A 25,558-nucleotide genomic window follows, 5' to 3' on the forward strand; every position below is an offset into this window, starting at 1 on the left:
TATGGCTCTCAGTGGCTTAACTAAATGGGCAAACCATTTACTGCAGTATCTGTATCCAGGACACCGTATTTGTGGAATTACCAGACTACCTGGAGGTAGCTCACTGTAGTAGAACCATAATTACTTTGTCAGGGTATTTTAGCTGCAGAGCTTTCATCAGATTCTTTCCAGGTCACTCACTATTTTTAATAATAAGCTATTATCATAATGACTACAGGGAATCACACAACGTATTAGCCACTGTACACTATGCTGCCACATCTACAAATCTGTGCTAGTGCTGCTAACACCAGCTCTGAAGGCCCAGTAACCTTATTCTTTTACAAAGACACAGCACGCTGCAATGGCTACGTCGTATGAGTAACACAGATAGCCTCCAGTCTGTTGCCTTAATATAACTGCAAGCATGCATATAGGTGTCTGTCTGTATAGGCCACTGTTTCTTTATAATTTCAGTATCTCAGCAAGGATGCTATTCTCAAACAAGCAGAGCAACTCATCTTTTTCCATAAGAGCAGTCTACATTTACTAAGCAGGACCCCTGTCACAACGCTTGGGAGATGCATCCTCCCCCTCTTGGCCAATCGATTAACACGCTATGAAAACCACTCCTTTAGAGAGAAACCAATTACGTAGCTGGCGAGGACTAGCCATCTCCAGGGCTTAGTCTTAATTGGCAGTCACGCTACATGGCAGACCACAGTCGTCCTCACACTAATTCTTCTGAGTGCTTAACGTATTAATTAGCAGGTATTGATACTGCTCAGCTATATCAATATCATATTAATCCACACTGCTCCTCTCATAGACTAATTTGTGTGTGTGCCTAAGCCCCGATGAGATGTCCTTTCTCCCTTGCCATCTCTTCCTTAATTTCTCCCCTGTCGTCTTTGTCTTACTCGCTCCTTGTTTAGTCTCCATTTTCCTTCTTTCTTTCTCTTGGCACATATTGACTGGTCAATTGGCCGTGTCTCACCAATTAGGGAACAGTGCCATTGATAGCGCGTGTCAGCCGTTGTCTTGTGGTGAGATATCACTGCCCACCATTAACTGGTGTGAGGACGATATATAGTCTGTCAGCGCTGGGCATAGTGAAAAGCATATTGTAATGGTTTACACAACTTCTGCACAAGAAAGTTTGAACAAGTTTCTTCACAGCTGCAAGTCTAAACTGTCTCAAATATATTCATGTTGTGAATTTAGTATATGCAGTTTATAGTTTGCAGATGCATTTTTAAATCCCTCTTTTAATGTGTGTGGTTCTATACAGCTCTTAATACAATGGAGAATCCTGTAGTTGGAAATAAAATCTACCAACAGCCTCATTATGCGATATGTATGCAGTTGAACTGATATTAAAATCCACGTTTGCAATTAATTTCTCCCTAAGGAAAACTTTACTGATTAACAACCAGCTCTGTGTCATTGCAGTGTGTGCAGATAAATGGTGTTTGGCTACTTTTGTAACCTGTTACAGTAATATATTACTATTTAGCAGTTACAGAGTAATGTAACACATTGTTTTCATTTTTTTCCATTCATCAATACCGCTTCACTTCCGCCACTTGCACCACCAGAAAAAACATCCGCTGAAGGTTGTTGTGTGTTGTCATGTCATTATACGCTACCTTATAGATGGGTGCCAGTGATCGTGTGCGTCATCATGTCCAGTGGGTTTCCGTTCATGTACCTACAACGTATCCCATTCTGCTTTTGCGTCCTATGGCTGCCTGAAAGCAGCGGGGATAAGGAGCTGGCCTCCAGTTTGTTTTTTCGACGTCCCGGTGATCAACATATATAAGTGATTTTAGTATTTGTTGGATGTTTTTCCATTCACATCACCAACAACTGCAGACCAACACCGACACACCGTCACATCATTATGCATACTTCTTGCTCTAGTGCTGTTGTAGCTGACCGGCACACTGTGGAACTGGCAGGTGGATTAATTTGCACTCGTCATAGTGATTTACTCACACGCCACTCCATTTGTTCTGCTAACCTCAGTATTTGTTTATTGAGTTTCATATCATAGGCCCACAAATATTTATTCATATCTCATAATTATTAGACTTTGCCTGCCCGTCCATGTGTCCAAGGCTATTCATTTATTTTAAATGGTCTAGACTATTTAATTGTTCTATATCATCACACTATTATTAATATAATAATAATGAAGGACTTTTAATACAAAGTGGTAACCACTGTATGTGAATGCATAAATAGGTCAGACCTGCTCAGCACCGGATGGATGAAATGAACTGTAATAAACTGAAGCGTCTGTGCTTTGATTACCTGCTGTGAATCAACATGACCCTCATCCATTTAAAATGCCCGTTAGTTCTTCTGAGGTCACTTTGGTGAAAGTAAAGCAAAAGTAGTGCAATAAGTAACTTGTAATATGTAATTATTACATTTTTAAAGAGTAACTTGCCAAACTCTGATGATGTTATGCAGGCTTGTTGAAAAGGAGGGAAAACATCTTATGTCAGTGTTTGTAGTCTATACAAGGTTATGACGTGCTCTCATAGTCAGTAGAGCTCACACAGTGTTTCTACACATCTGTCTAAAACCTTTTGTTTCCCAAGAGTGTTACACCTAGTCCTGCCCCACTGCTGTGATTGGCTAGTACTAACCCTTACCATGACCTTTTTGCCCTTACCCTAACTGCATTCAAACCTCAGTGAATTCTTGCTAATCACAGCACAGTTGGACGGGACCCTGCAAAACACTCTTGGGGAAAAACGTGCTCAAAAATGGGTGTATCTTGTGAAAAGTGGAGAAATACAGTAGCTACACTGATGAGCCAAAACATTACAACCACTGGCTGGTGAAATGAATAACATTGATCGTTTCATTACAATCCAGTGTTCTGCTGGGAAACCTTGGTTCCTGGCATTCATGTGGATGCCACCTGACACGCTCCACCCACCCAAACCCCATTGCAGACAAAGTAACCCCCCTCATGGCAACGGCATTCCTCAGTGGCAGTGGCCTCACGGAGGGCAATGCACCATGCCAGACCATAAACACAACTCAAGAATGTCCCAAGAAACATGACAAAGAGTTCCTGGCATCCACCTGGCCTTCACATTCGCTAGATCCCAATCTAATCTGGCAACTGTGGGACGTGCCAGTACCTCACCTCACAACTCATAGGACTCAAAGGATCCACTGCCAACGCCCTGATGCCAGACACCACAGGACATCCACCAGAGGTCCTGTGTCTGTGCTTCAACAGGTCAGAGCCAAGTCCGATCCAAGGAGGCTTCACTGTGGATCGAGGGTACGTCTAGGGTACTGGCACGTCCCAGGAATGCGTAATCAGATTGTGATCTGGGAAAATGGAGACCAGATTGACGTCTTCAGATCTTTGTCACGATCCTCGGACCAATCCTGAGCAGTTGTTTATGGTGGGACATGGTGCAGTGTCCTGCTGGGGGGCCACTGACATCTGGGAGTGCTGCTGCCACGAGGAGCAGAACTTGGTCTGTATATGATCATTAGGGGTGGGAATCTTTGGGCACCTCACAATTCGATAACGATTACGATTCGATTATAAAACGATTATTGATGCATCTTTAATTTATGTATATTGATGCACTTTTTCACAACACACATTTCTTTTTGTCTCACTGAATAAGCATTCAACACTTGCAATTTTTAAAAACAGTGCATTTGTAATAAGAAACAGTTGAATTCATTTCCATTATATTTTATTAAACATATAAATGGAAATGCGTGCAAACTGGAAAGTTACAACTTCGTTGTATGGAACCAAAGGTAACAACAGGTATCTTAAATCACAAGATAAAATGTGTAGTTAGAGTAACAAATGATTCGGTGGTGACAGACATCCAGGCATCACATGTAACTGCGATCCTACCTGCCTTCAACAGCGAGGCCATGATTTCTGTTTTGGTTTGGTTGTAGAGTGTCGGTGAAATAGCGTCGGGATGGGATGGTGTATCTGGGCTCCAGTGTATGCAGCAGTGCTCGAAATCCCTGATTTTCCACGACAGAATAAGGACTCAAATCCTTGGCAATAAATGCCGCGATGGCCTTCGTAATTCGCTTTGCCTTTTCCGATGAGGGTGGCAGCTTTCTAATTGCTTCCTCGATTGTTCTCTGGTCGGTAGCACCACTAGTTGCCGCAGCAACAACAGCCTGCCGTCTCCCTGACTCCTCCGTCAGGTGGAATCGAGTTACATGGCTTCTCATGTTTGTTGTGTTGCCAAAGTATTTTATTTTAGCACGACACAGCTTACATATAACGTGGCTCTTTTCCAGTTCGCTTCCACCATCAGCGTTGTAGAAGGAGCTGTTAAATTAGAAGGAGCTGTTCGGATCTCACAGCGAGGTGGGTAGCGGTCAGCCATGTTTGTTTTCCTCTGTGCGCGTGTCTGCTCTAGGTGCGCATCCCAAAGTGTCCCAGAGATGACACGTACCGCACTTCTTAGTTCCGCATTATTTAGAACCTTCTGTATTACTCTAATTAACAGATTTAAATAATCGAAATTTGGAAGTTTGTGAATCGATTCAGATTCGTCCACGTCTGAATCGCGATGCATCTAAGATTCGGAAATTTCCCCCACCCCTAATGATCATCATAGATATACTCTCATACGCAAAAAGTGTGGAGAATTTAAATTTCATTTTGAGTTTGAACAGAGTAAATCCGTATAAGCTGTAATACAGTGTAGTGTACTAAACAATATTGCCGAGGGACACCAACTGCTCGGCTGTGCTACAATGGGGGCAGCCTACAGTCATAAAACATGGGGCCTGCCCACAAATGGTGCCTTCCTGTTCTCCTCTCTGGAGACAGTGTGTGAAGATGCAGAGGGTAAAAATAGAGGCATGAGGTATTGGGCATTCAGCCCTCATGTGGAATAAGTCCGGGTTTCCCATACTGAGAGGAAACCCATTTGTCTCTCTAGTGTACGCATTAGCCAGTGAGCTAGCATATCTGTTTGGACAAGATCCCACAGCCTCCAAGGACAAAGGATGGAAACTGAGAAATTAGCAGAAAAAAAAATGCAGTAGAGAAAGAGAGGATCTCTGCGCTACATTTTTGTGGAGAGGAGAATAAGACCGAGATGACAAAATGGCGAGATGGACTGCTGGGATTGTGGGAACTGTGTCTGTGTGTGTGTGACACACAAACACACATGGCCCTGCTTGCTTTCTTCGCCCATAGCCTGGAGTGCTAATGCTCAAATTGCCATGCAGGCCTCCATCTCCCAGGAATCTCTGTCACTCTCCCAGACAAAGCCAGCGAAGATAAAGGAGCTGTGTTAGTAGCCAGACGCCCACTGGCTTTTATGTCGCTGGATGCTCCTCAGGGGAGCAGCACTGTATGAATGGCAGGCAGAGGTGGGAGGTGAGGGAACATTAGATGGACACTTCTAAAGCTATTCCTTTCCTATTTAAGTGGAATATATGCCCCCTTTCACAGCTAAGGGAATTGTGTCACACTTTGTTCCCAGTTGATTTTTTTTTTCTTCTTCCAATTTTTTTTTCCCGCTCTTTTTTGTATTCCTGTCTACCTCTTACCCTGTCTCTTCTGTCTCTGTGGTTCGACGTGTACTGTATATATGCATCTCCTTGAATGCAGCCTATTTCTATTTCTATGTTTGCATTCTTTGTCTTTCCATCATGAGTACAGCAACGCAGACACTGGTGGCAGCAGGGTGACATTGTGTGTGTACTGTTAAAGCAGTAAAATAAACATCACCACTGTTTGTCATCCACTGTATCCAAGGGCAACATCTCTTTTCTCTAATGATAAGCCGACAGACTGTCTGATGCAAATGAGACTCACGTACGCGGGTTGTTGAACCTGAATGCTGTAGTTTCCTCCTACGCAGATGGAACAATGTCAGTACATGATGTGGATGTCTAGAGGGCTCTGTGTTTATGTATCTGTGAGCGCGTACATGCTCCTGTTTTTACGGCTCAAGGTTGCACTTCATAAATATTTCTGTGACCCAGAGGTTGCAGGTCATAAATCCACGTGATTAGTTTCTGGAGTATCCTTCCTACTTCCTATCACACGCCGTATCTCTTTGCTCCAGGTGTGGTATTTCACTACCGAGCCCCTCATGACCGATACGCCCTGTCCTTCGCTGACGCCAAGAGAGTGTGTGTGGAGAACTCAGCAGTCATCGCATCGCCCGGCCAGCTGCAGGCGACCTTCGCTGATGGATATGACAACTGTGATGCCGGCTGGCTGTCTGACCAGACTGTACGGTGAGGTTATCAACTTTACATACACAGTTTCAGGTTCAAAAGCTATAGTTTGTTGTTGTTGGAATAAATATCAAGTGGACACTCTTCACTGTCTCTATGGTTGTTCTGTGATGCAGGGCAGTGTCTTTGATACTGGCAGCAACACAGTTATAAGAGTAGAAATTTAGGTGGAAGGGAATGGTTCATCTTGTGACACCAAGGCGAGACTACTGCCAAGCCGCAGACCACTGTTCGAGACCAACAAATGCTGCGTCTGCTTTTTAGCAGATCACGGAATTTCCAGCAGCTATTGTACCACCAAAACTGGTTGTTTTTTAGCAAGACGTTGACAGCATTTACAGTCCTGATTCAAGCAGCAGAACACTGCAGACCACTCTGTCCTGCCTCCAGCTGGTTCAGAACGCCGCTGCCAGACTCCTCACAGGTACCCAGAGGAGAGACCATATCATACCTGTTTTAGCCTCTCTCCACTGGCTGCCTGTAAAGTTAAGATTTGACTTTAAGGTCCTCCTGTTTGTGTACAAAGCCCATAACGGTCTGGGCCCATCCTACATCTAAGACTTTCCAACCCCCTATTCTACGTCCAGGTCCCTCAGATCAGCTGACCTGGGGCTCCTGGCTGTCCCACGCTCCAGACTTAAGCTCAGGGGTGATCGTGCCTTTGTTGTGTCTGCCCCCAAACTGTGGAACAGCAGCCTCCTCCCAATCAAATCTGCCCCCTCCATTTACTCATTTAAGTCCAGGCTTAAAACCTACTTTCATTCATTAGCATTTGAGTGCCCCTGATGTGTCTTTCCCTGATGCATGCCTGTGTGTGTTGTGTCTCCTAATGTGTGAGCTGTGTACCTGACAATTACGTTGCCTCTTATGTAGGCGTTTTTAGAATTTTAATCCTTTTGAACAGCCCTTTGGTCAGCGTGAGTCGTTTTTAAATGTGCTTTATAAATAAGTTAGAGTTGAGATGAACAAACATAGTGAGACATCTCACTCAGGCTACTCTGAGAACCGGGTTATGCAAGTAACCTAAAGTTTTTAAGCAAGACATTGGCGGCATTTCCAGCCATAATTGTGCCACCAAAACTGGATATGTTCTAGCTAGACATCGTGGCATTTCCAGAGGCAATTGTGCCACCCAAACTGGTTTCTTTTAAGCGCTAAATCAGCGGTATTCCTAGCTGTGGATGTGGCACCAAAGCCAGCATGATCTTTTCCTTATCATAAACCAGTGTTTTTTGTGCCTAAACAACACGTTAATTACAGTGTTGTTAAAATGTAAAGTTTCTGCTGCATTATACTGTCAAATGTTACAAATCTACAAACTGCAAAAACATACCAAGCCAACATCTAGTCTGGAGATTTGGTTGGAGTTAATGATAACTGACAGGCCAGCAAAATAGAACATTGCTTCTCCAGTGCCTGATTATCACATACTTTGCAGCTGCATCTTAATATGCTGGGCTAGATATTAACCAGCAGTCTTGGGCTTTAAGTAGGAAGGTTTGCTGACAGCTCTTGCTTGTTTGGCCAAACTGCTTTTTTAAAATCTCTATCAGACAGTTGTTCCAGCCCTAATATTTTTGATAATTTGCCACATGATCAAACATGGTAAAAAATAAATGCACTCTGCTACTAGAAATGTGTCTAAAAACACATAACTTGATGAAGTAGTAGGAGTATGAAGTGTGGCAGCGAGCAAGTCATTTTGATCTTTTTGGGAGTTTTTATGAACACAAAACTGTGCAACATAATTGGACCTAATTGCTTGTTTGCAAACTGGAAAGGCAGTTAACTACATCTGCCCCCTCTGAGCTGTCTGTCAGGCTGCTGCGTGTGCTTCAGCCTGCCACCTTCCATAAAGTCCCTCTCTACATTACCAGTCAGAGCTCGTATCTCAACAGCGTTCTCCGTATCTACATTTTAATTTCAAATTGCTGTTGCTCCACTAGTCAAGCAGATTGAGTGTTGTCTTCCTGACAGTTTTTTTTCACAACTTTCCTGCGGCACGGCTTCCTTCTCCTATTTCTTCCTCTCCTTCCGTCCTACGCTCCTGTTGTTTCCACCAGGGAGTTATCTAATTGGTCCAGATCCAGGAGGCTCCGACTGCACATCAGCCAGGAGGAAAGTATCCAATTAATACGGTGGAAAAAATACAGACATCAGCCATCGCTTCATCAGCCACCAGGCAGAAAGAGAGAAGCTGAGGCCAGAGACACTACAGGACTTAGCTCTCTTGTTTTACTCTGATGAAAAACAGGCCGCTACATAAGAAAAGAACTGCAGGTCTATGGTTATGGGCAGGCATGTGTGTCTTCTGCATGTATGTTTGATTGTGTGTGTTTGTGCATTTGTGTGTGCGTCTGCTCCAAGTACTTCCTAAGTCCCTGTATGCCCAGCGTAATCTTTTAATCAGCCTCTTTGCCTGTGCCCTGGTGCTGCTGGAATCAATGTTCTTGTGGAATAATTGCTCAGTTGGAGCCTGAATATAGATCGCTGTTTTCTCAGCCCCACAGGCATGCCAAGCCACTGAAGGAATTCCTGATTCTTTTAACCTCTCCTTGACTTCCTACCGCTACCTCCCTTTCTCTCATTCTCTCTAAAGCTGTATAGTGCTACTGAAATTCTTACATTGGCAGAGCATTAAACAGATTTCGAAACGATTTTAAGTGAAATGGCAGGGCAGTTTTTCTGTGAAACTTATACTGAGGGCAGAATAATTAAAGGAAGCAAGATATTATCTATTGAAGTGCTTTACAGTTGTTGTCCTGAGGTTGTTGTGACATGTAATGAATGTTACTGTATAACTTGCTTTGGCATTACAGCCAGTTTCAGGGGGGAGGTTTATGTGTTTATTTTTCGTTCTTCTTTGAGTAATATATTTGGATAATCTCTGGGAGGGAGATAAACTTAAAGCCATTGTATTCAGGGCAGGAGATGATAAAAGTGTAGTTCGGTTTTCATCTTATTTTGTATGCTTGTGAACACAGACTCAGTCCCTGGGGAGCCAAGTTTGTCTGTGGCTGCCTTCTTCATGGCCAAGCTGTATTAATCTTTTTTTCTCCCACTCTCTCTGTCCCCATCTCTTGGTTTCTCTCCGCAGGTATCCCATCCAGTCACCTCGGCCCGGTTGCTATGGCGATCGCGAGGACTCACCTGGAGTCCGTAACTACGGCGATAGGTCCCCTGATGAGCTGTTTGATGTCTACTGCTTCGCTAAGCAGCTTCAAGGTAGGAGTCAGGAGCTTCAACCATAAATTTGGGTTTAGTCATGCATGGGTCCACTAAGCCGTGGGTGTGCAGCGCGAGAACGCTGCGACCAGGAGTTAATACTCTGTTAGCGCTGAAAGGAAGAGGGCTGTAGCAGAGGAGAGGTCATGGAAGTGAGAGGGAGAAAGAGAGACAATATTCAGTCCAGCTGTCATGTCACAACCTCCTGCAGGCATAAGCTAAATGGGTCAGTAGTGTTATCCGAAAACTTTACTTTTTGATTTGCAGTACCACAGGCAGTTTATCTGAATGTTTGCCTGTCTGACTAACTAGCTAAGAGGTATTGTATTATATCAAGAACAACACAGATCCTCCATTTCCATGTCTCTGACATGAATCATCAGCTGGTGATGATGCTGACTTTTTATCTGGGCCATGTAGCCTTAGCCTCACACTGTTAGCATGATGTCATGTACAGTGTGTAGCCAGAGAGTGTATATTTAAGGGGCTTTTACACTGCTCTTGTTTTTAAAAGAGTCAATGGAAAGTTTTGGCAAGTCAGCTGGAGGCAGATTGATTAAGTAGCTAGCTACAACTGATAAAATCTGCCAGCGACAGTTGGCATTTCAGCCATGAAAATCGAGGATTGTCGGCAAGTAATGAGAAATCTGCTTTTGTTTGCTTTTGCATAAAATCGTTTAAAAATTTCCAAAGAATTTGGAGCAGAAAATCTGTCCCCACTGTTATTATAACATGCATTTGTGCCGTGCTTCAGGAGAAAACTTGACATGCAGAGCAACAGAACTACACCCATTTTCAAAACTCATATCTGTTATTCCTATGGTTTAAAGCACTCCAGAAATATTAGTAATGTTGTCATCAAGTATAAAGTGTGGAGCTGCTCCATAGACAGTGAATTGGGAAAGATGTTTTAGATGACACAGAGAGCACACAGGAGAATGTGTTGACTGTGATGTCACACTAACAGCAACAATCCCTTCAGGGTGGACAACTGACAACTGATTTAAATTGTGGAGATATGTGAAATTGGCACTCTTGTTTTTTCAGCGCTAACTGCAGCCTCAAACGACATACAGTACAACACAGTGGTCCTACCTATGTGACGTATCTACTGTGCTTATTTTATGTACTATGTCGCTTTGCCAAATCTTTCTTAACCAAATCTACCAGCATGGCTTTGAGAAACCAGCTTCAGTTTCCCGTTGGAAAGAGCTGTCTGACAGCAGGTATAGCAGTGAAAATTTTATAAATGTAGCATTCAAGCTAATGAGTTGACGCAGCGTTTGCTCAGCGCCTTTTGATCTATGTACATAACAAACTTTGTTCATGCATTCATTTATTCGGCTAGGGCCTATCCCAGCTGACATTGGGCAAGAGGCAGGGTTCACCCTGAACAGGTTGTCAGACTATCACAGGGCTGACACATAGAGACAGACAACCATTCACACTCACATTCACACCTATGGACAAGTTAGAGTCACCAATTAACCTGCATGTCTTTGGACTGTGGGAGGAAGCTGGAGTACGCAGCGGAAACCCATGCTGACACGGGGAGAACATGCAAACTCCACACACAAGGGCTCCCCCACTCCGGGGTTCAACCAGGGAACCCTCTTGCTGTGAAGCAACAATACTAACCACTAACCACTGCACCACCATGCTGCAAAAATTGTGAAAAAAACATATCTGTGGGTCCACAAAATCAGGCTCCTGTTCATTGTACATGAAGCAGCTCCACACTAACTTCTCTGGTTTCTGGTTTTGAGAGAGAGCAGCTCATGTTCAAAAATATTGAGCAAACTTTCCCTGGGCTGCGGATAAAAACACTGGAATCCGTAATTTAGGTGGTGTTCTACTTCAAGGAGCTACTGGGCACAGCCGATATGAAAGTCAGATCTAACAAAACTCCAACAAATATAAACTATATTGAAACTTTATGGGAGGTTATGGATTTATACCTGCAAGCAGGATGGAAATAGATTTTTATTCTAATCAATATCCACATGACTGGAGGCCTTTCTTCCTCTATGTGGTGCCGTTGGTACTGTTGAAGATAACATCCAGGCAACTGAAGTTTCTGGTCGGCTTTTGCTGCTCCTTCTTGAGACTCCTTAGATATTTGATGTACAGAAGCGATCCCTGCGAGCTAACTCCCACTCATACATGACATACTCTTTTCACTGTATATCTAACGTACCCTTTCGCAGCCGCCACTGATCATTTTGCAGCATTTCATCAGCCCAGCCTCGACCCCCAGCGTCCACCTGTAGACTTCCCGAGGGGGAAAATGATCATCATCACTCCCAGCTCCCTGCTGTTCTGAGCTTGGTGTTTCCTTACGGGAAGCGTAAACGCCAAATATCAATCCAGCACATATTCTGCTGTGCCATCACATTATAATTACGTCAGCGACAGTGGACGGACTGAAATGTTGTTATGGCTTTGTTATATTTGCATACTCCGAACAACAATCATAAGCACAGCAGGTTTTTTAACACCACAATCAAACACCCTGCAGGGGAACGTCTATCGGGGTCACTTGTTACTAGGTGGTATGACCACAACTGTTATTAAACGTAATAGTTACAGTACCAGAGCTATTTATAGATGTGAAGACCCTGTATGTGACTGAGATGCTGAGCGGAGAAGATTGCACGACCACCTGCAGACTTTGTATCCAGCAGTTTACAATATAATTAAGTGAAATTAACAACCTGATTGAATCAATCAGCAGATAATTGTCTGCTAGCGGATATGAAGCGGGTGTTTCTCCATTATTCTGTAAAAAGAAAACAACAAACCTTGGTTAAATTAAGAATTCTCTATGTCGAAATTTCCACACTGTTTGGTTTGCTGTATCAGAAGTGTTTGTTCTTTTTCACTCTGTCATCATTTCTTTTTTTATTTCACCATAAGTCAGTATTAATTAGCAACTTGTCACCAGCCTTCCCATAAATATCTCCATCGTCTTCTTTATTCTTCTCACATATCACTCCTCACATAATCCCTTTCTTCCTCTTTCTTCTTTTGTCCGCATCTTCACCCTTTACCCCCTCATCTCAGTTCAATAAATCAGCAACACCGTTCTTTACTCTCAGCATAAATCTCCTGCACCCTCATATCCAACTTCATCTGTTCTCCGCTCCTCGTTCCCACTGTCCACCCCACCCGCTCATATTTTTTTCATCACAAACTGAACTGCCAGTGAATTTTCTGATCACACGATTTCATTTGTGCTGCACAGACACAGTGGTCCTCTTGAGCTCTCTCTGCCTGGCTTTGCCGAGGCCCTATTTTTGCATCACTATTTTATCCACATCAACCCCACCTCTCTTCATCTTCTCTTTTCTTCTTCTCCTTCAGTTGCAGTCAGTGTATTTGTCTTTCTCTTAGATCCCCCTTTGCTGCTGCTCTGAATTCAAAGAACTGTCTTTATATAGTCCGTTCTTTGAATCACTCATGCCTTTTTTAATACTTTTTATGCAAAAAAATAAAGTGCATTCTTATGCATAGCGCGTAAAACTTTGCTTTTATCACACAACTTCAAGTCTCCACCTTTATTTCTTTGTCAGAGTTTACGAAGAAGAGAAAGAAAATAGCTGGAACTTACTGGCTTTAAAGTAAAAGAAGGCGCTGACAGACTGATACGCACACACTCTTCGTAAAACAGACTCAGACACAAATGTAGCTCCATCACTTTGTACAACCAGACTCACAAATCATAAGCCAGCTCAACAAAGACGATCTTTACTGACGGCTGTATGTACTACCATGGACTGTAAATCTCTCTTCTCCTTCGTCTCCTTCCAGGTGAAGTGTTCCACTCCACACTGCCAGATAAGTTGAGCCTGGCCACAGCCTCCACCCACTGCCACTCCCTTGGAGCCCAGCTAGCCACTGTCGGACAGCTCTACCTCGCCTGGCAGGCCGGCCTGGACCAGTGTGACCCCGGCTGGCTTGCAGACGGCAGCGCCCGCTACCCTATCAACGTCCCGCGGAAGAACTGCGGCGGAGACGAGCCCGGGGTGCGGACTGTCTACAACAACCCCAACCGCACTGGCTTCCCCGACACCACGGCCCTGTACGACGCCTTCTGCTACCGAGGTACACGCCAGCTCTTGTGATGATAAACTCGGTGCAGCATCATTGTGGTAATTGCCATGGCAACGGCAGAGAGGTCTGGGGACTTGCTTTCCATTCTGGTTTTTAATTAGCACGACATGTTTGTGTCACACATGAAGTAGTTGCGAAGAGATTGTGTGACATTTGTGTCCCTCCCTGATGAATTTGAGGGCTTGTATGTTGCGTGTAGTGAAGCTCAAGAGGGAGAGGGAGGGATACAAAGAGAAAGAGAGGAAGGTAAGGAAGAAAGGAAGAGAGATAGAAAGAGCAAGAGCATGAATGAGTCCAACTGGGGTTTGCAGTGACTGTGTGTCTGACCTTGTCTTTTATCATGTGCCAACTGAGACTGGAATAAGTTAGTTATATCGTCACTTTGGATCGACTTTACATCACATTCTGCTCAGTGATATTGTTTATGTCGTGCATTATCAAACCTATGATTCTGCATCTGGGGCTTATTTTTGTTTTCCTGGCTTCCATTGATTGTAGCAGACTGATATTTGACAATTGTATCTCCACAGATGGGGGAAAAAAGTGACATTTTCATCTCTCACAGTGTCAGCTTATGAAATTTTCATTGAAGCGAAACATCCACATAACCCAATCATTTTAAGTAAACAAGAACAGCATGCGAGCAGAGCAGCAGTGCATTTGTCAAAACAAACAGCTGATAGATGAACCTCTACATCGCAAAGCTGTATGCACATTTGCATTAATATTTAAAACAAATGATGTCTTTCAGAGCGCTACAAGTAGATAAAAATGGTAATACGTTTTGTTTGACGGCATAAATTTGTTTCATGTAAATAATATTGTTGATACAATCTCATTAATGTGGCATGTGCACAACTTATGCGTGTTTGTTAATTTGAAAATTATTGGATTTTGCGGTAGAAAAATTAGAGCCACATGTGGCAAAACTTCAGTCCAACGCCGTGCGGCATGCTCTGAATTTAATCTTGTGTGAGCAGTAATAACAGGTTTACAGCAACGGGAGGAGAGAGGTAAAGTGAGGTTCAGAGCTGTGTTGTGCAGGAGCAGATAAAGCAGCTCCAGTTACAAACAGTTCTGTTGCTTTCGCTGAAATGTGGCTTTTGTGTGTTGCAGCCCACCAGCCAGCAGGGGTCCAGGCTGCAGAGGCACAGGCTTTGTACCAGGCCCCAAACCCAGCAGCAGAGGCCATCCCTTCTGTCACCGAAGCCCAGCGTAGTAGTGCCCCTTTTCCCAAAACTTCCACCTGGACCGGATTGGTTGACTTGGAGAACGCAGGAGTCCACTCTATTGCTGGGATCAACAGCTCTGCTGAGATCTCCGAAGAGCATGTCGTCATCCACTTAAGGCCAGAGGAGGGCTGGGGTGAAAAACAGGATGGACCCATAACCAGCCAACCCAGCCTGGAGGAGTCTGACGCCCCAAAGAGTAGCAACGCCATGGGCCTTTCTGACCTCGAGACCCTGGAGAGCCATGGAGGCTCTGCTCACGAAGAACAAGACGCCAGCTATTTTGGATCATCTGACATCCCAACACCATCCTCCATGACTTCCTCCACTCCTCAGCCTCAGACTAGTAACAGTGTGTTGGCTGAGTTTGTTCACACTCTGATGAAGCCCTTCAGGTACTGGAGAGGAGGAGAGGAGGTAGGGGAGACAGAAAAGAGGCTTTCAGAGCTCGAGGAAAAAGCAGGAGAGAACCAGACGCAGGGAGAGGCATCCAGCAGAAATCTGAGTGTACCAAAACCAAGTGGAAACAAGGGAAGCATGGACAATGCCATTATGGAGCACAGGAGTGGTAGTTTCTCCTTCAGGACTCCTAGCAGTGGACTACAGAATCCACAGGAAGGGCTGTCTGAGCAGGAGAAAGAGGTGATGCCGCTGGTTCGATTAGTGCCTGCAGTCAAAAGCACAAGGCAAAACGATACCACGACTCCGCCGGGAGAACAAGCCTCCAGCACTACTGCAGCAAACCCAAACCCTCCATCCAGCAGTAACGGTATGAGCTCATTTTATGTTTGAGTGTATTTGGGTTCACCTCTAACCTTTAAAACTAAAAACCGAGTATGAAATTGAAATAGAAATGAGGGTAAATTGAAACTGTTCTATTTCCCACGAAAGCCTAGTGCATTTAAATGTGGCTGGCAAATATAGGATCTGTTTATGTCATGCTTTTTTAAACTGTCTCTCTTTTCTATGCTCTCTTCCTTTCCCTCGAGTAAACTATAATATATTCCTCCGCAGGGCAATTTGAAGTATCGCTGTAGATTAAATTAAACAGTAATTGCAAACAAACAAAAGGGGCCACACCACATACAGTAATGCAGAATGTTGGAGTGGAGACTGTTCTGCCTCCATTGTCGTATTTATCGACAGAGTGCTTTGTTTACAGTATAGGCTGTCAGGGAGAGTAGGGGCTAAGCTTGCATTTTAATCCACTCCACAATAAAAGGTTTGCTTGCATATGTAATGTTTGTTTAGAACAAAGCAGACCTGCATCACAAATTACAGCTTATTTTTAGGAGTCAAAGAAGTATCAGACTAAAAAATTGACTGGTATTAGCTGTGGAGAATATATTAAAGAAAGGGATGAGGAAAACAAAGTGACCAGACATGGGTGGAAATTTAAGAAGTCTGTGTACAGACACAAAGAGTGACACGCTCTAGGAGGAAGGAGAAGGCCTGAAAAATGCAGGAGTCAGTGTTGGGGAGTAGTTCACTACATGTAGATCAATCAGTAGCTGAGTGTCAGTTTAACTACATTCAAATCTCAGTAGCCTTTACAGTAGTTAACTACTTTGGGTTGTGCAGTTTATGTGGCTGATTGCACACTACATATTCATTGAATCTGTATGATGCTATTTACCTTTTTACCAGTATGACACAGTGCCACAGCTCAGTCATTTAATGATAATCACCTGCTATTTGACTGAAACCTTCATTAAGCCCCGCCCCTTTGTGATGGTCCGTCAAGTTGTCAGAGTAAGCATGGAGCCCACACTGTAGCTAACTGCAATCCCTGAAGAAATATTATCATAGTTTTGTAAAAATGAAACAGTGATTCAGAGAGAAGCAGACAGAGGGGTCTACAGTCTGTGTTTGAAGGATATATCCAGGATGCCAAACTGACTCAGCAGCAACAACAGGTTAAAAAGACAAAGATAGTTAGAAGCTAAAGCCGAACTATAGGCTACAGATCACAGTGTAAAAGTGAACCACCACATCACTGCTGATCGCCACACAAGACAATGAATATAAAGGGAAACTTTGCTGATATTAAACCAGCTGTGTGGCATCGCAGTGTGTGCAGATGAACGATGTTTGTGATGCTAGTACCCGAACTTCCACCAGCAGACAGGCAGGGATCTCCGATGGAAGTCAAACAACGTTCATCTGCGCGCACTGTGATGACACACAGCTGGTTGAATATCAGCAAAGTTTCCCTGCTTCCCTTCACTGGTTCCTGTACAGCAGGGTCGGTTTTTGTTTCACTGTTAAAATCATTAAAAAACAAAAGCATGTGTATACATTCAGTAGGCCAGTTTGTTTTCAAACTTTTTGTGCCCAAGGCACGCCAAAGGGCAAACCCAAATCTCAAGGCACACCTGTTTACATATCTGTGCACAAGACTATATAACGTGTGTTATCACCTTCTTCACAACAAAATGTTTGTTTTTGTTTACTGTCACATAACAATTGACACTCATGAAATATTTATTAACAAAATTATTCAAGAATTAATTTCAAACTTTTTAGAATTACATTAAAGCACCAATGACACATCCAAGCCAATGTAACATAATGTGATGTGTTACACTTTGTTACCTCACATAAATGGCGACAAATGGGTTCCCCCTGAAGGTTTTCTTTTCTTTTTTTTAAGATTTTTTTTGGGTATTTTGCCTTTTTAATGCACAGGACAGGTAAGCATGAAGGGGGGGGAGAGAGAGGGGCATATCTCCTTAAAACACATCTTCAGCTGGTTAGGTGAGGACTCTTACACTCTTCCAGACTCAGACTGTGATAATTTCCCACCATTGAAATACTTTTTGAAAATAAATTTGCTTTAATGAGCTAAAAGTTTTTGTTAAAATATAGTTTAACTACTTTTCATTGCGGAGAAGCTTCCCCAATACGAGTGTGTGTGTGTGCGAGCAGTGTGCGAGCTGAAGCACCTGAAAGGTCCTGTCAGACAGTTTACATCCACGGTGGAGTGAATTTCCCTCAGGAATGGCGCGGTACAACACACACAGATAGAAAAGGTCACCAGGTCAATGTTCATGTCTTCCTGAAAGCACCCTGGCACTGAACCCAAAATCACTTCCTCTAGCTTGTAACTGCAGGGGTAAAGGTGGACTAAAGATTAAAGGAGCTGCTTGCGTCTGGAAGTTTGCTGGACCACCAGAGCAAGGCACCTGCAGTAAAGCCAAATACAGCTCAGAAACTGATCATCGGCCAAAAGTAGAGAAAAATGTAGCAGATGAGAGCTGGAAAGGAAGTGTGCCGCAGCCCTGGGTGGAAGAAGGCAGCTTTTCTTTTAATGGTCACCATAAATGACACATCCTTGGCATCAGCTGTAGGGGAGGATACAAAGAAAGACTAAGAGGCTCCCACAGTCATCCAGAAGAATGATTCAATAAAGGTGATAGGCTTTTCTCACCTACCAATTGCTGCCTTTATTAATATAAACACCCACTGCTGTGCTACCTGAAATCCGATGCCAGCCCCCATGGTATTAATGAAAATCCGAGCTTTAGTCCGCATGCATTATTCACAGCCGTATCCAATTAACGTGGAGGCTGGGCTGCGCTGCCGTTCGCTCTCACCTCCATCTATGTCTCTGCCAATTAGGCCCCGGCTCTCTGAAGGTAGGCGGTAATGATCACTACAGCGAGGATGAGCAACACAGGAGGGGGATGAGTGGAGCGAGGAAGAGGGAAGAAAGGGGAAGACAGAAAAAGGGGGGGTGAAGATGAGTCGTTCTTTCTTTAATGTTGCTGTGATGGAAAGCTGCCCAACTGATGTCACTTCTTAAACTAGCATCAGTGAGCTGAATTAACTCTGTTATTGCACACCGCAGGCTATTCCTCAGATCTCAACACTCCTTAACTGATGGTGCCATGTTGCCTCTTTGATTGAGGGGGGGTGTAAAGCACTGCACACAGCGCATCCAAGAAAGATTAGAATTTAAGTATTGAATCAAATTATTTTTGAAAATTTGAAAGAGGTCTCTGAATGTAGAGCGATGACTTAAATTATCCCCCCCTGCACAGCAAAATATTTTTGAACATTTTATTGAATGAAGTGTTATTTTGTTAAGCTCCTACTGGAGCGATCTGGCTCCAATAAACGCACGTAGAATCTGAATAAGCTCAACATGCGAGTCCCGGCTGTCTGTCAAGGAAATGCACGTCTGCTTCACACCAGTCACGTCAACCCCAGAGACTGAATTTATTCGATGGGAGACAGTGGGCTCTGACACTCAGTGTAGATGCTCCTGACATGATTCACATGGCCACGCAATAACTTCCCCTCAGTCTTTTTTATTAGACGCCATATCTTCAGATGGGCTGAGGTGGCATCGGTGCCAGCTCTCTCTGTGTCTCTCTCATTGTCATCCTCCACTCTCACAATTTAATATCATGTCTGCCTGACCCGAGGGATTCTCTCAGCCCGTTTACTCCAGTAAAGTGGAGTCAACACAGCAGAACCACTCACAGTGGAAGCACACAATTACCGTCTGAATAGGGTTTATTATAAGTTTGTTTTGCTGCTTTTCACCGTTGAGCTGTGGCTTTTTTCCGGTGACAGATTTACAGTGTCAGAGCCGAACTTGCTCAAATCATCCAAACCTATGCCTAATTGTCTCATTTTATTTATTACATGGGTCATTACATAGATGATCAAACCAGATTAATGTGTTTAATTATTCTCACTTTCATCAGCGTGTGTAGTAAAAGTATGTAATTAGCTATTTGGATTATTAATAGGACAATTACGCCGGTCTACACGGCTCTTATGGAAATGAACCTCAGGCTCATAAACCTCACTTGGGCATAAGGCAACAGCGGACCTTCTGAATAATTTACGCACATTTTAATATTTTATGCATGGACATATTTGTGTATGTTCTCCCTCTCGTGGTAATTTGTTGTGCTGGGTTGTGTTGCCCCCACCACCATATTGCTGTACTTTTCAGACATGTTAACTGAACTGAGGACAGCCAAAGCGAGCTGAGCAATGATGATGGCAGCAACACTAGCAGGGCCTCTCAGTAACACGACTGCACTGCAGTCCTAAAAAAAACCCAACAACACACCAGCCGTGAGTCACACATGCAGACAGAATGAATTATTGATGGTGTAGACAGTGTCTGGTTTAAAGCCGTAAGCTGATAAGGTACAGTGGGCCACTTCATCTAAATAAACAGGTCTAGATGGAGCTTGTTGTGGAGCAAGTCATTTGCTTATCGTGTTGCAAGCGCTCCTGCGTTTTTCCACATGGCTTCTCCCACCACAGGCAAGTGTGTCCCTGCAGGAGACGGTTTGGGGTAAAAGAATCCGCAGGGAATGAGAAAACAGGGACAGAGGAGAGAGGTGTGAAATTACTTTGAATACGTCCTTCCATCCTTTTGGTGTGTCTCTGCGTGCGTGCGCCCGGGTGTTTATGGGCGTCCATGAGAGTCCCATCTTTGTCTCCAAACTCCAGCAACTTTAGCAGCCACAGAGATCAGCTCCACTGGGGAGGAAAGAAGCCCAAAACATCCAAGTTACAGTGAATTACAGTTAAATGCTACTTTCAGTTCATCAAAAAGTGCAGTTTGTCGACAGCCTGAAAGGATAGATTCAACAAACTTCCAAAAAAGCACATGCTAGAGTATATTAATCACCAAATACCACAAAGGCTGTTCGGAGAATTTCATGTATTATGACGTAAAAAGTCACCGTGGTGCCTTTAAAAAAGAAAAAGTCCAATTTAAAAATGAATATATGAGCATATTTATGAATGTGAACGTTTCTGCATATAAAAAATATATGTTGAAATAAAATATTCATTGGACTGGATAAAAAATTGCGACTCTTTACCAGAGGTTATTGGGCAGCGAGACAGCTTTTGGGAAAATAAAGTTTCACATGTAATGAGGTATCTGCAGGAAAGTTTCATTGTTTAGGTTTAGGACCAATGGGATGATTAATGAACACAGTTTTTTGTCACAGAACAGTGTGGGTTATTTCCCATAAGAGGTTTCTGTATTTATATTTCTGTCTGTGCTCTTTTTCCGTTGGGAAAAGGCGATGACACATCCTCCCATACACCAGCCAGGATTTGGCAACATTTGAATTAAAATGTGATGACAGTTTGGGGGTTGTTTGCTAATGATGTCTAGCCATAATACCCGAGGATGTGTTTTGTTTTTTTGGCTGTTGCTTATTTAGTCATGAATGCATAATGCTATGGAGAAAAGCTATGAACAGGTGGGACACAATCCCTGTGGATGTGGTCTTAGTTTCTTCTTAAGTTTCTACACACTTTCTAATCACAGTTAAGTATATTAAAGGGATGCTTTAGGTTTTATGAAGTGGGGTTGTATGAGGTACTTATTCACAGTCAGTGTTTTTCCCAGAGTGGGTGGCAGTCGGCACACTTGCAGTTTGGCAGAGGTAATGCCACAGAAGTGAAGCAATGTGCGAATATAGACAGGGGCAGCAGTAAAATCTATTTTAGCCAACAAAAAACTCAATATCAGTTTAAGTATACGCTATATATAGAGTATTTTCACTGCTCTACCTTGCCGTCAGACAGCTCTTTCTGACAATGAACTGAAGCCATCATCTGTGCTCTCTTCAAAGCCAGACACCTTTGACAAAAATGGTAATTTTACTTTGCAGAATACAGGAGATGCTAGTCTACCTTTGCCTCAATTGACTACCTTGTTTGTGTCATTGTATGACTTTTGTGTTTTAGAGGGTTAATTTTGATTCACTGAAGTCACATAAAAACACAAACAATCTAACAGATCGAGGCAGCAGTAGCCCACCAGCTCCCATGTGCTACGAGGTAAAATTACTGTTTTTGTCAAAGGAGTCTGGTGGCTTTGAAGAGAGCATAGATGACATGGTATTCTTAGTTGGCTGTAATGTGTTTTTACAGCTGCCCCCATCCATAGCAGTACATTGTTTACCTTCTGTGGTGGTACTTATGCCTGCTTTTTGAAACTGGGGGCACCCCAACTAACATCTACTGTATGTAAAAGCCCCATTTCCACTGACCAGTACAGTACGGTTCAGTTCAGTTCAATACGCTTTTTTTCTGATTCCATTCTTGGTCCCCCCTCTGTTGGGGTACCTAGCACACAGATCTGGCACTAAAAGGTGGAGCTGTGAACACTGCAGTCTGTTGATTGGTCAGTAGAGGACGGTCACTCTGCTCAGGGCTGAGTTGTGGCTGGTTTTGAAGCTCATGTACCCACTGTTCATACCGTGGAGAGTTTTGTTAGACTGAAGCTATAAAATCAAAGGGTGTTTTGCTGCCTCTCACAGCAGCTGGAGTCTGAGTAAAAAGTAACTTAATTCACTGGGCCGACTGCCGGTGACTTTTAAGGTGGAACGTTTACTTGTAATGTTACTCGATGCATGAGTTGACAATGTGAATCAATCAGCACACCTTATATTTCAGGGTGACAACTCTGACCATTACTTTAGTTTTTATATGACATACACTTTTCGTAATGAGTGGATCTTCGTGCGTTTATATATATTAATTTCAACTGGATGTATGGATTATGTGAACTGCATATATTCTACAGCAACAGTAAACCCCTGAGCTTGCCTTAGAACAACTAAATACACAAACCTGCTATTTTTACATATTCCATCGTGAGAAACTTTCACCGCAGCCTTTGATATTTTGTTCAGACAAAGTTGGCGTGCAGCCTCATTCTGTAGACGATAAATGAGGTGCAGACTTCCATCTGTGTCACCAGTAATGAGGAAATACAGTGAGTGCTGGACACAGCAGTGAGTGACAACAACCCCGCCCACATTTAAGAGTACTGTTTGCAGTGGAAACACTAGGGTCTAGGTACCATGTCTGAAGGGTTACCTTTGGTTCCAAAGGTGCCATACTGGAAGTGTTCACTGGAAATGTGGCTTAAGACACTCAGTATGGATAAATATCTCACACAGCCCCACGTCCAAAAACAACATATGCAGTAAAAGCAAATCAGTGAAATAGTCTACACATGACAGAAAGCCATACCAGCCAGTGCTAACATTGCCATTCCCACTAGAGTCATGTTTTCATAATAATATTGAAACTGAGCTCCCTGTCATAGTTATATGGGGCTCATGTAAGCCAGGCTTGACTTTTAATTGCTAATTCCACATGCATTGAATTAAATCCACCCCGTCCTTCTTCCCGCCCCCGTAATGAAATCATATTAATTAGTCTGTTCTGTCTCTTTATTCCCTTCAGAATTCACTGCATCAGGACCCAAAGAGAGATCACCACCCAGTGAACATGTCAACATATCTGGCCCTCAGGGTCCCAGAGGAGGCCCGGCCTCTCCTCCCGCCCCCAGCAGCCACTTTCGATGGGCCATCAAATCCATGCGTGGCTCCAAACTCGGCCCCCCTGGAAATGTGGCCTATGTGGGCAAACGTCCCACGTGGGAGCCTATGGAGGCCAAAGCAGGGCCACTTGAAGTGATGACCCTGCCCACTTCCCTTCGCCAGGACAACCCAGAAAACTATTCAGGCCAGGGAAAGGACCAGGACGGAGAGGATCCGAGCACTCCATCAGCTGCCAGAACTGCATCAGGAGAGGAGAAGGAGATTGAGGGGAGCAGTGAAGGGAGCAACTTTCCTGGTGGGTTTGGATTGACAGGCAACAACATGGACAGCGGTGGTGTCAAACTGAGTTCTGAAAAAAAGTCCTCACTCAGCCAAGGCCAGACTGAGGTTGTGACTGTGGCAGAGCACACCACTCTGTCCCAGTGGCAGCCGGTGCAGCAGCCCACCACCCCACCTCAGGGCCCCCAGGAGTCTGACACAGCAGAGGAGGCCAGGGGGGAGATCCTCTACATCCGCCGACCCACTGATACCATCTCCTCTGCTTCTTCATGGAAGGGAGAAAGTAGTTCAAATTCAGGTTTCACTCCTCTTTTTAGGAAGAACAGCAAAAACAATAGCAGAAAGGAGGTGGTGACTTCCACGCCTGAAGCCCTAATGGAGGTGCTGACAACCACTGAGGTGACCACAGTGGAGCTTCTGACTACTAGTGACACGCAGAGGACGGATCCTATCACCAGAGCAATCACCACAGAAAATTCCTCAGAGAGCGCCACCTTAGGGGAGTCGTCTATTTCCATTTCTTGGGTTCGGGAAGAGACGGAGAAAACAACCCCCAACCCACAGGACCGTCTCTCAGCTACTCTAGCACCCGGATCTCAAACGACTACTGGTGTCATTCAGTTGACCACCTTCGCGTCAGACTCCAACGTTGGCGCCACACAAATGGAATCCAGGTCGGCAGTGTCTGAGTCCTTCATTGTTGGGAGTCGGTGGACACCTTTCAAAGGCATGAGCCCAAAGTCGGAGGAACACAAAGCTCCGGTGTCGACAGGCAACAAAGACAAAGACACAAACAACCCTTTCGGCATCCTTGTACCCAACTGGGCCTTTGGGCTAATCCCATCAGGTATGTGAGCTCCAGATGAATGAACTTCACTGTCACTGTTATCTTCGTGATTATGAGTGATTATTTAATCAGTAGCCATTCATTTAATTATGTACGCAGCTCCGTGAGAGACAGGAACATCACTCACTTCATCGCTGTCCTGAGGTGACATACAGTACAGTAACAGCAGTGCGTTAACGCAGCTGAATGCCCTCCAACCGAGTTCACAGCCTCTGCAAACCACCTCAGATATATACACCTCTCCTTCCTTGCCGTGTCTGTCTCTTGTTGTTTCATTCTACATCTCCCCTCTCTCTCCTACTCTGACACGCATCATGCATTCTTAAACCAGGCTTGCCCTCTCTTCTCCCTTCCTTCCACGTTGGTTTAGAGAGACAGCACCAGACAGCAAGGCAGTGCACCGAGGTGAGACCAACTAGGTCTTAGCGAAGTAATTAGCGGGTCAGAGTGAGTGCAATTAGGTGAACTGGGGAGAAGCAGAGATCCTAGTCCCCAACAAATCAATGTAGACACAAACTACAAGATAGGACTTGTAATTGACTGCGGTCTCTTCTCCTTTCTCATTTTCAAGTTTGTCCATGTTCGTTCGGCTCGATCTCTCGCGACCGGCTCAACTTTCCCGTCTCGCACTCTATCCCGAACTTGTTGTTCACCATAATAGCGGTGTCCGTGCTGTTTGCCTCAGCGTGCTCTCATTGATTTCTTTTGATAGTTAATGGACCTGCTACTGTGGCAGAAAACAACAGACTAAATAAACACACCAAACGCTATATTCCAAGGGCCGCTCGTCTCTTCGTCGGCTGAATTTGTAAACTAAACAGCCAAAATGTGTTTCCTTATGTTTAATGTCTTTGTCTGAAATGACTGAAATATTTATTGTGTGTTTCTGCCAAACTGCTAATGTTGCTCATTGATCCTCAGCTCAGTGCGTCTGGTATTTTCTGGGTTTTGAAAATACATTTTCAAAATTCTGACGCGGATCATTAGTCACCCTGCTCAGCAAAGTGCAAGACTTTTCTTTATAAGTCATCACATGGTAGAGATTCAGAAGCTGCATTTACATGAAGTCACTAGTCATGAGGATAACAGCCTATTCAGAATACATGCATCTTATGTCAACACTTAGTCATTCAGACAAATATTTGCTTCTGTCTGTAGAAGTGGCGTTTACATCATTTTGCAATATGTTTGACAGATGAACATTTGTCATGTGCTGTGAAATTCACAAAGAATGGATTGTGGCTGCTGGTAGCAACATGAATTGTGCACCA

At 44.0% G+C, this 25,558-nt stretch overlaps 1 protein-coding gene and 1 long non-coding RNA gene across 3 annotated transcripts in view; one reads left to right on the forward strand and one right to left on the reverse strand.

Annotated features, from left to right (window-relative positions):
- Positions 1-25,558, forward strand: part of ncanb (neurocan b) — a 268,070-nt gene that overhangs the window by 126,006 nt on the left and 116,506 nt on the right. For both annotated transcript variants that reach the window (XM_049588829.1, XM_049588830.1), the window contains 5 exons: positions 6,078-6,252; positions 9,350-9,477; positions 13,288-13,581; positions 14,707-15,588; positions 23,064-24,287. In XM_049588829.1, the coding sequence (XP_049444786.1) occupies positions 6,078-6,252; positions 9,350-9,477; positions 13,288-13,581; positions 14,707-15,588; positions 23,064-24,287 (2,703 nt within the window). The remainder of the gene's footprint in view (positions 1-6,077; positions 6,253-9,349; positions 9,478-13,287; positions 13,582-14,706; positions 15,589-23,063; positions 24,288-25,558) is intronic.
- The window catches only part of LOC125896356 (uncharacterized), a 179,240-nt gene that overhangs the window by 37,045 nt on the left and 116,637 nt on the right, over positions 1-25,558 (reverse strand). The window contains exon 2 of the long non-coding RNA XR_007450250.1: positions 20,198-20,327. This is a non-coding gene — a long non-coding RNA (uncharacterized LOC125896356). The remainder of the gene's footprint in view (positions 1-20,197; positions 20,328-25,558) is intronic.

This window comes from Epinephelus fuscoguttatus, linkage group LG10 (genome assembly GCF_011397635.1).
Source record: "Epinephelus fuscoguttatus linkage group LG10, E.fuscoguttatus.final_Chr_v1".
Lineage (NCBI taxonomy): Eukaryota > Metazoa > Chordata > Actinopteri > Perciformes > Serranidae > Epinephelus > Epinephelus fuscoguttatus.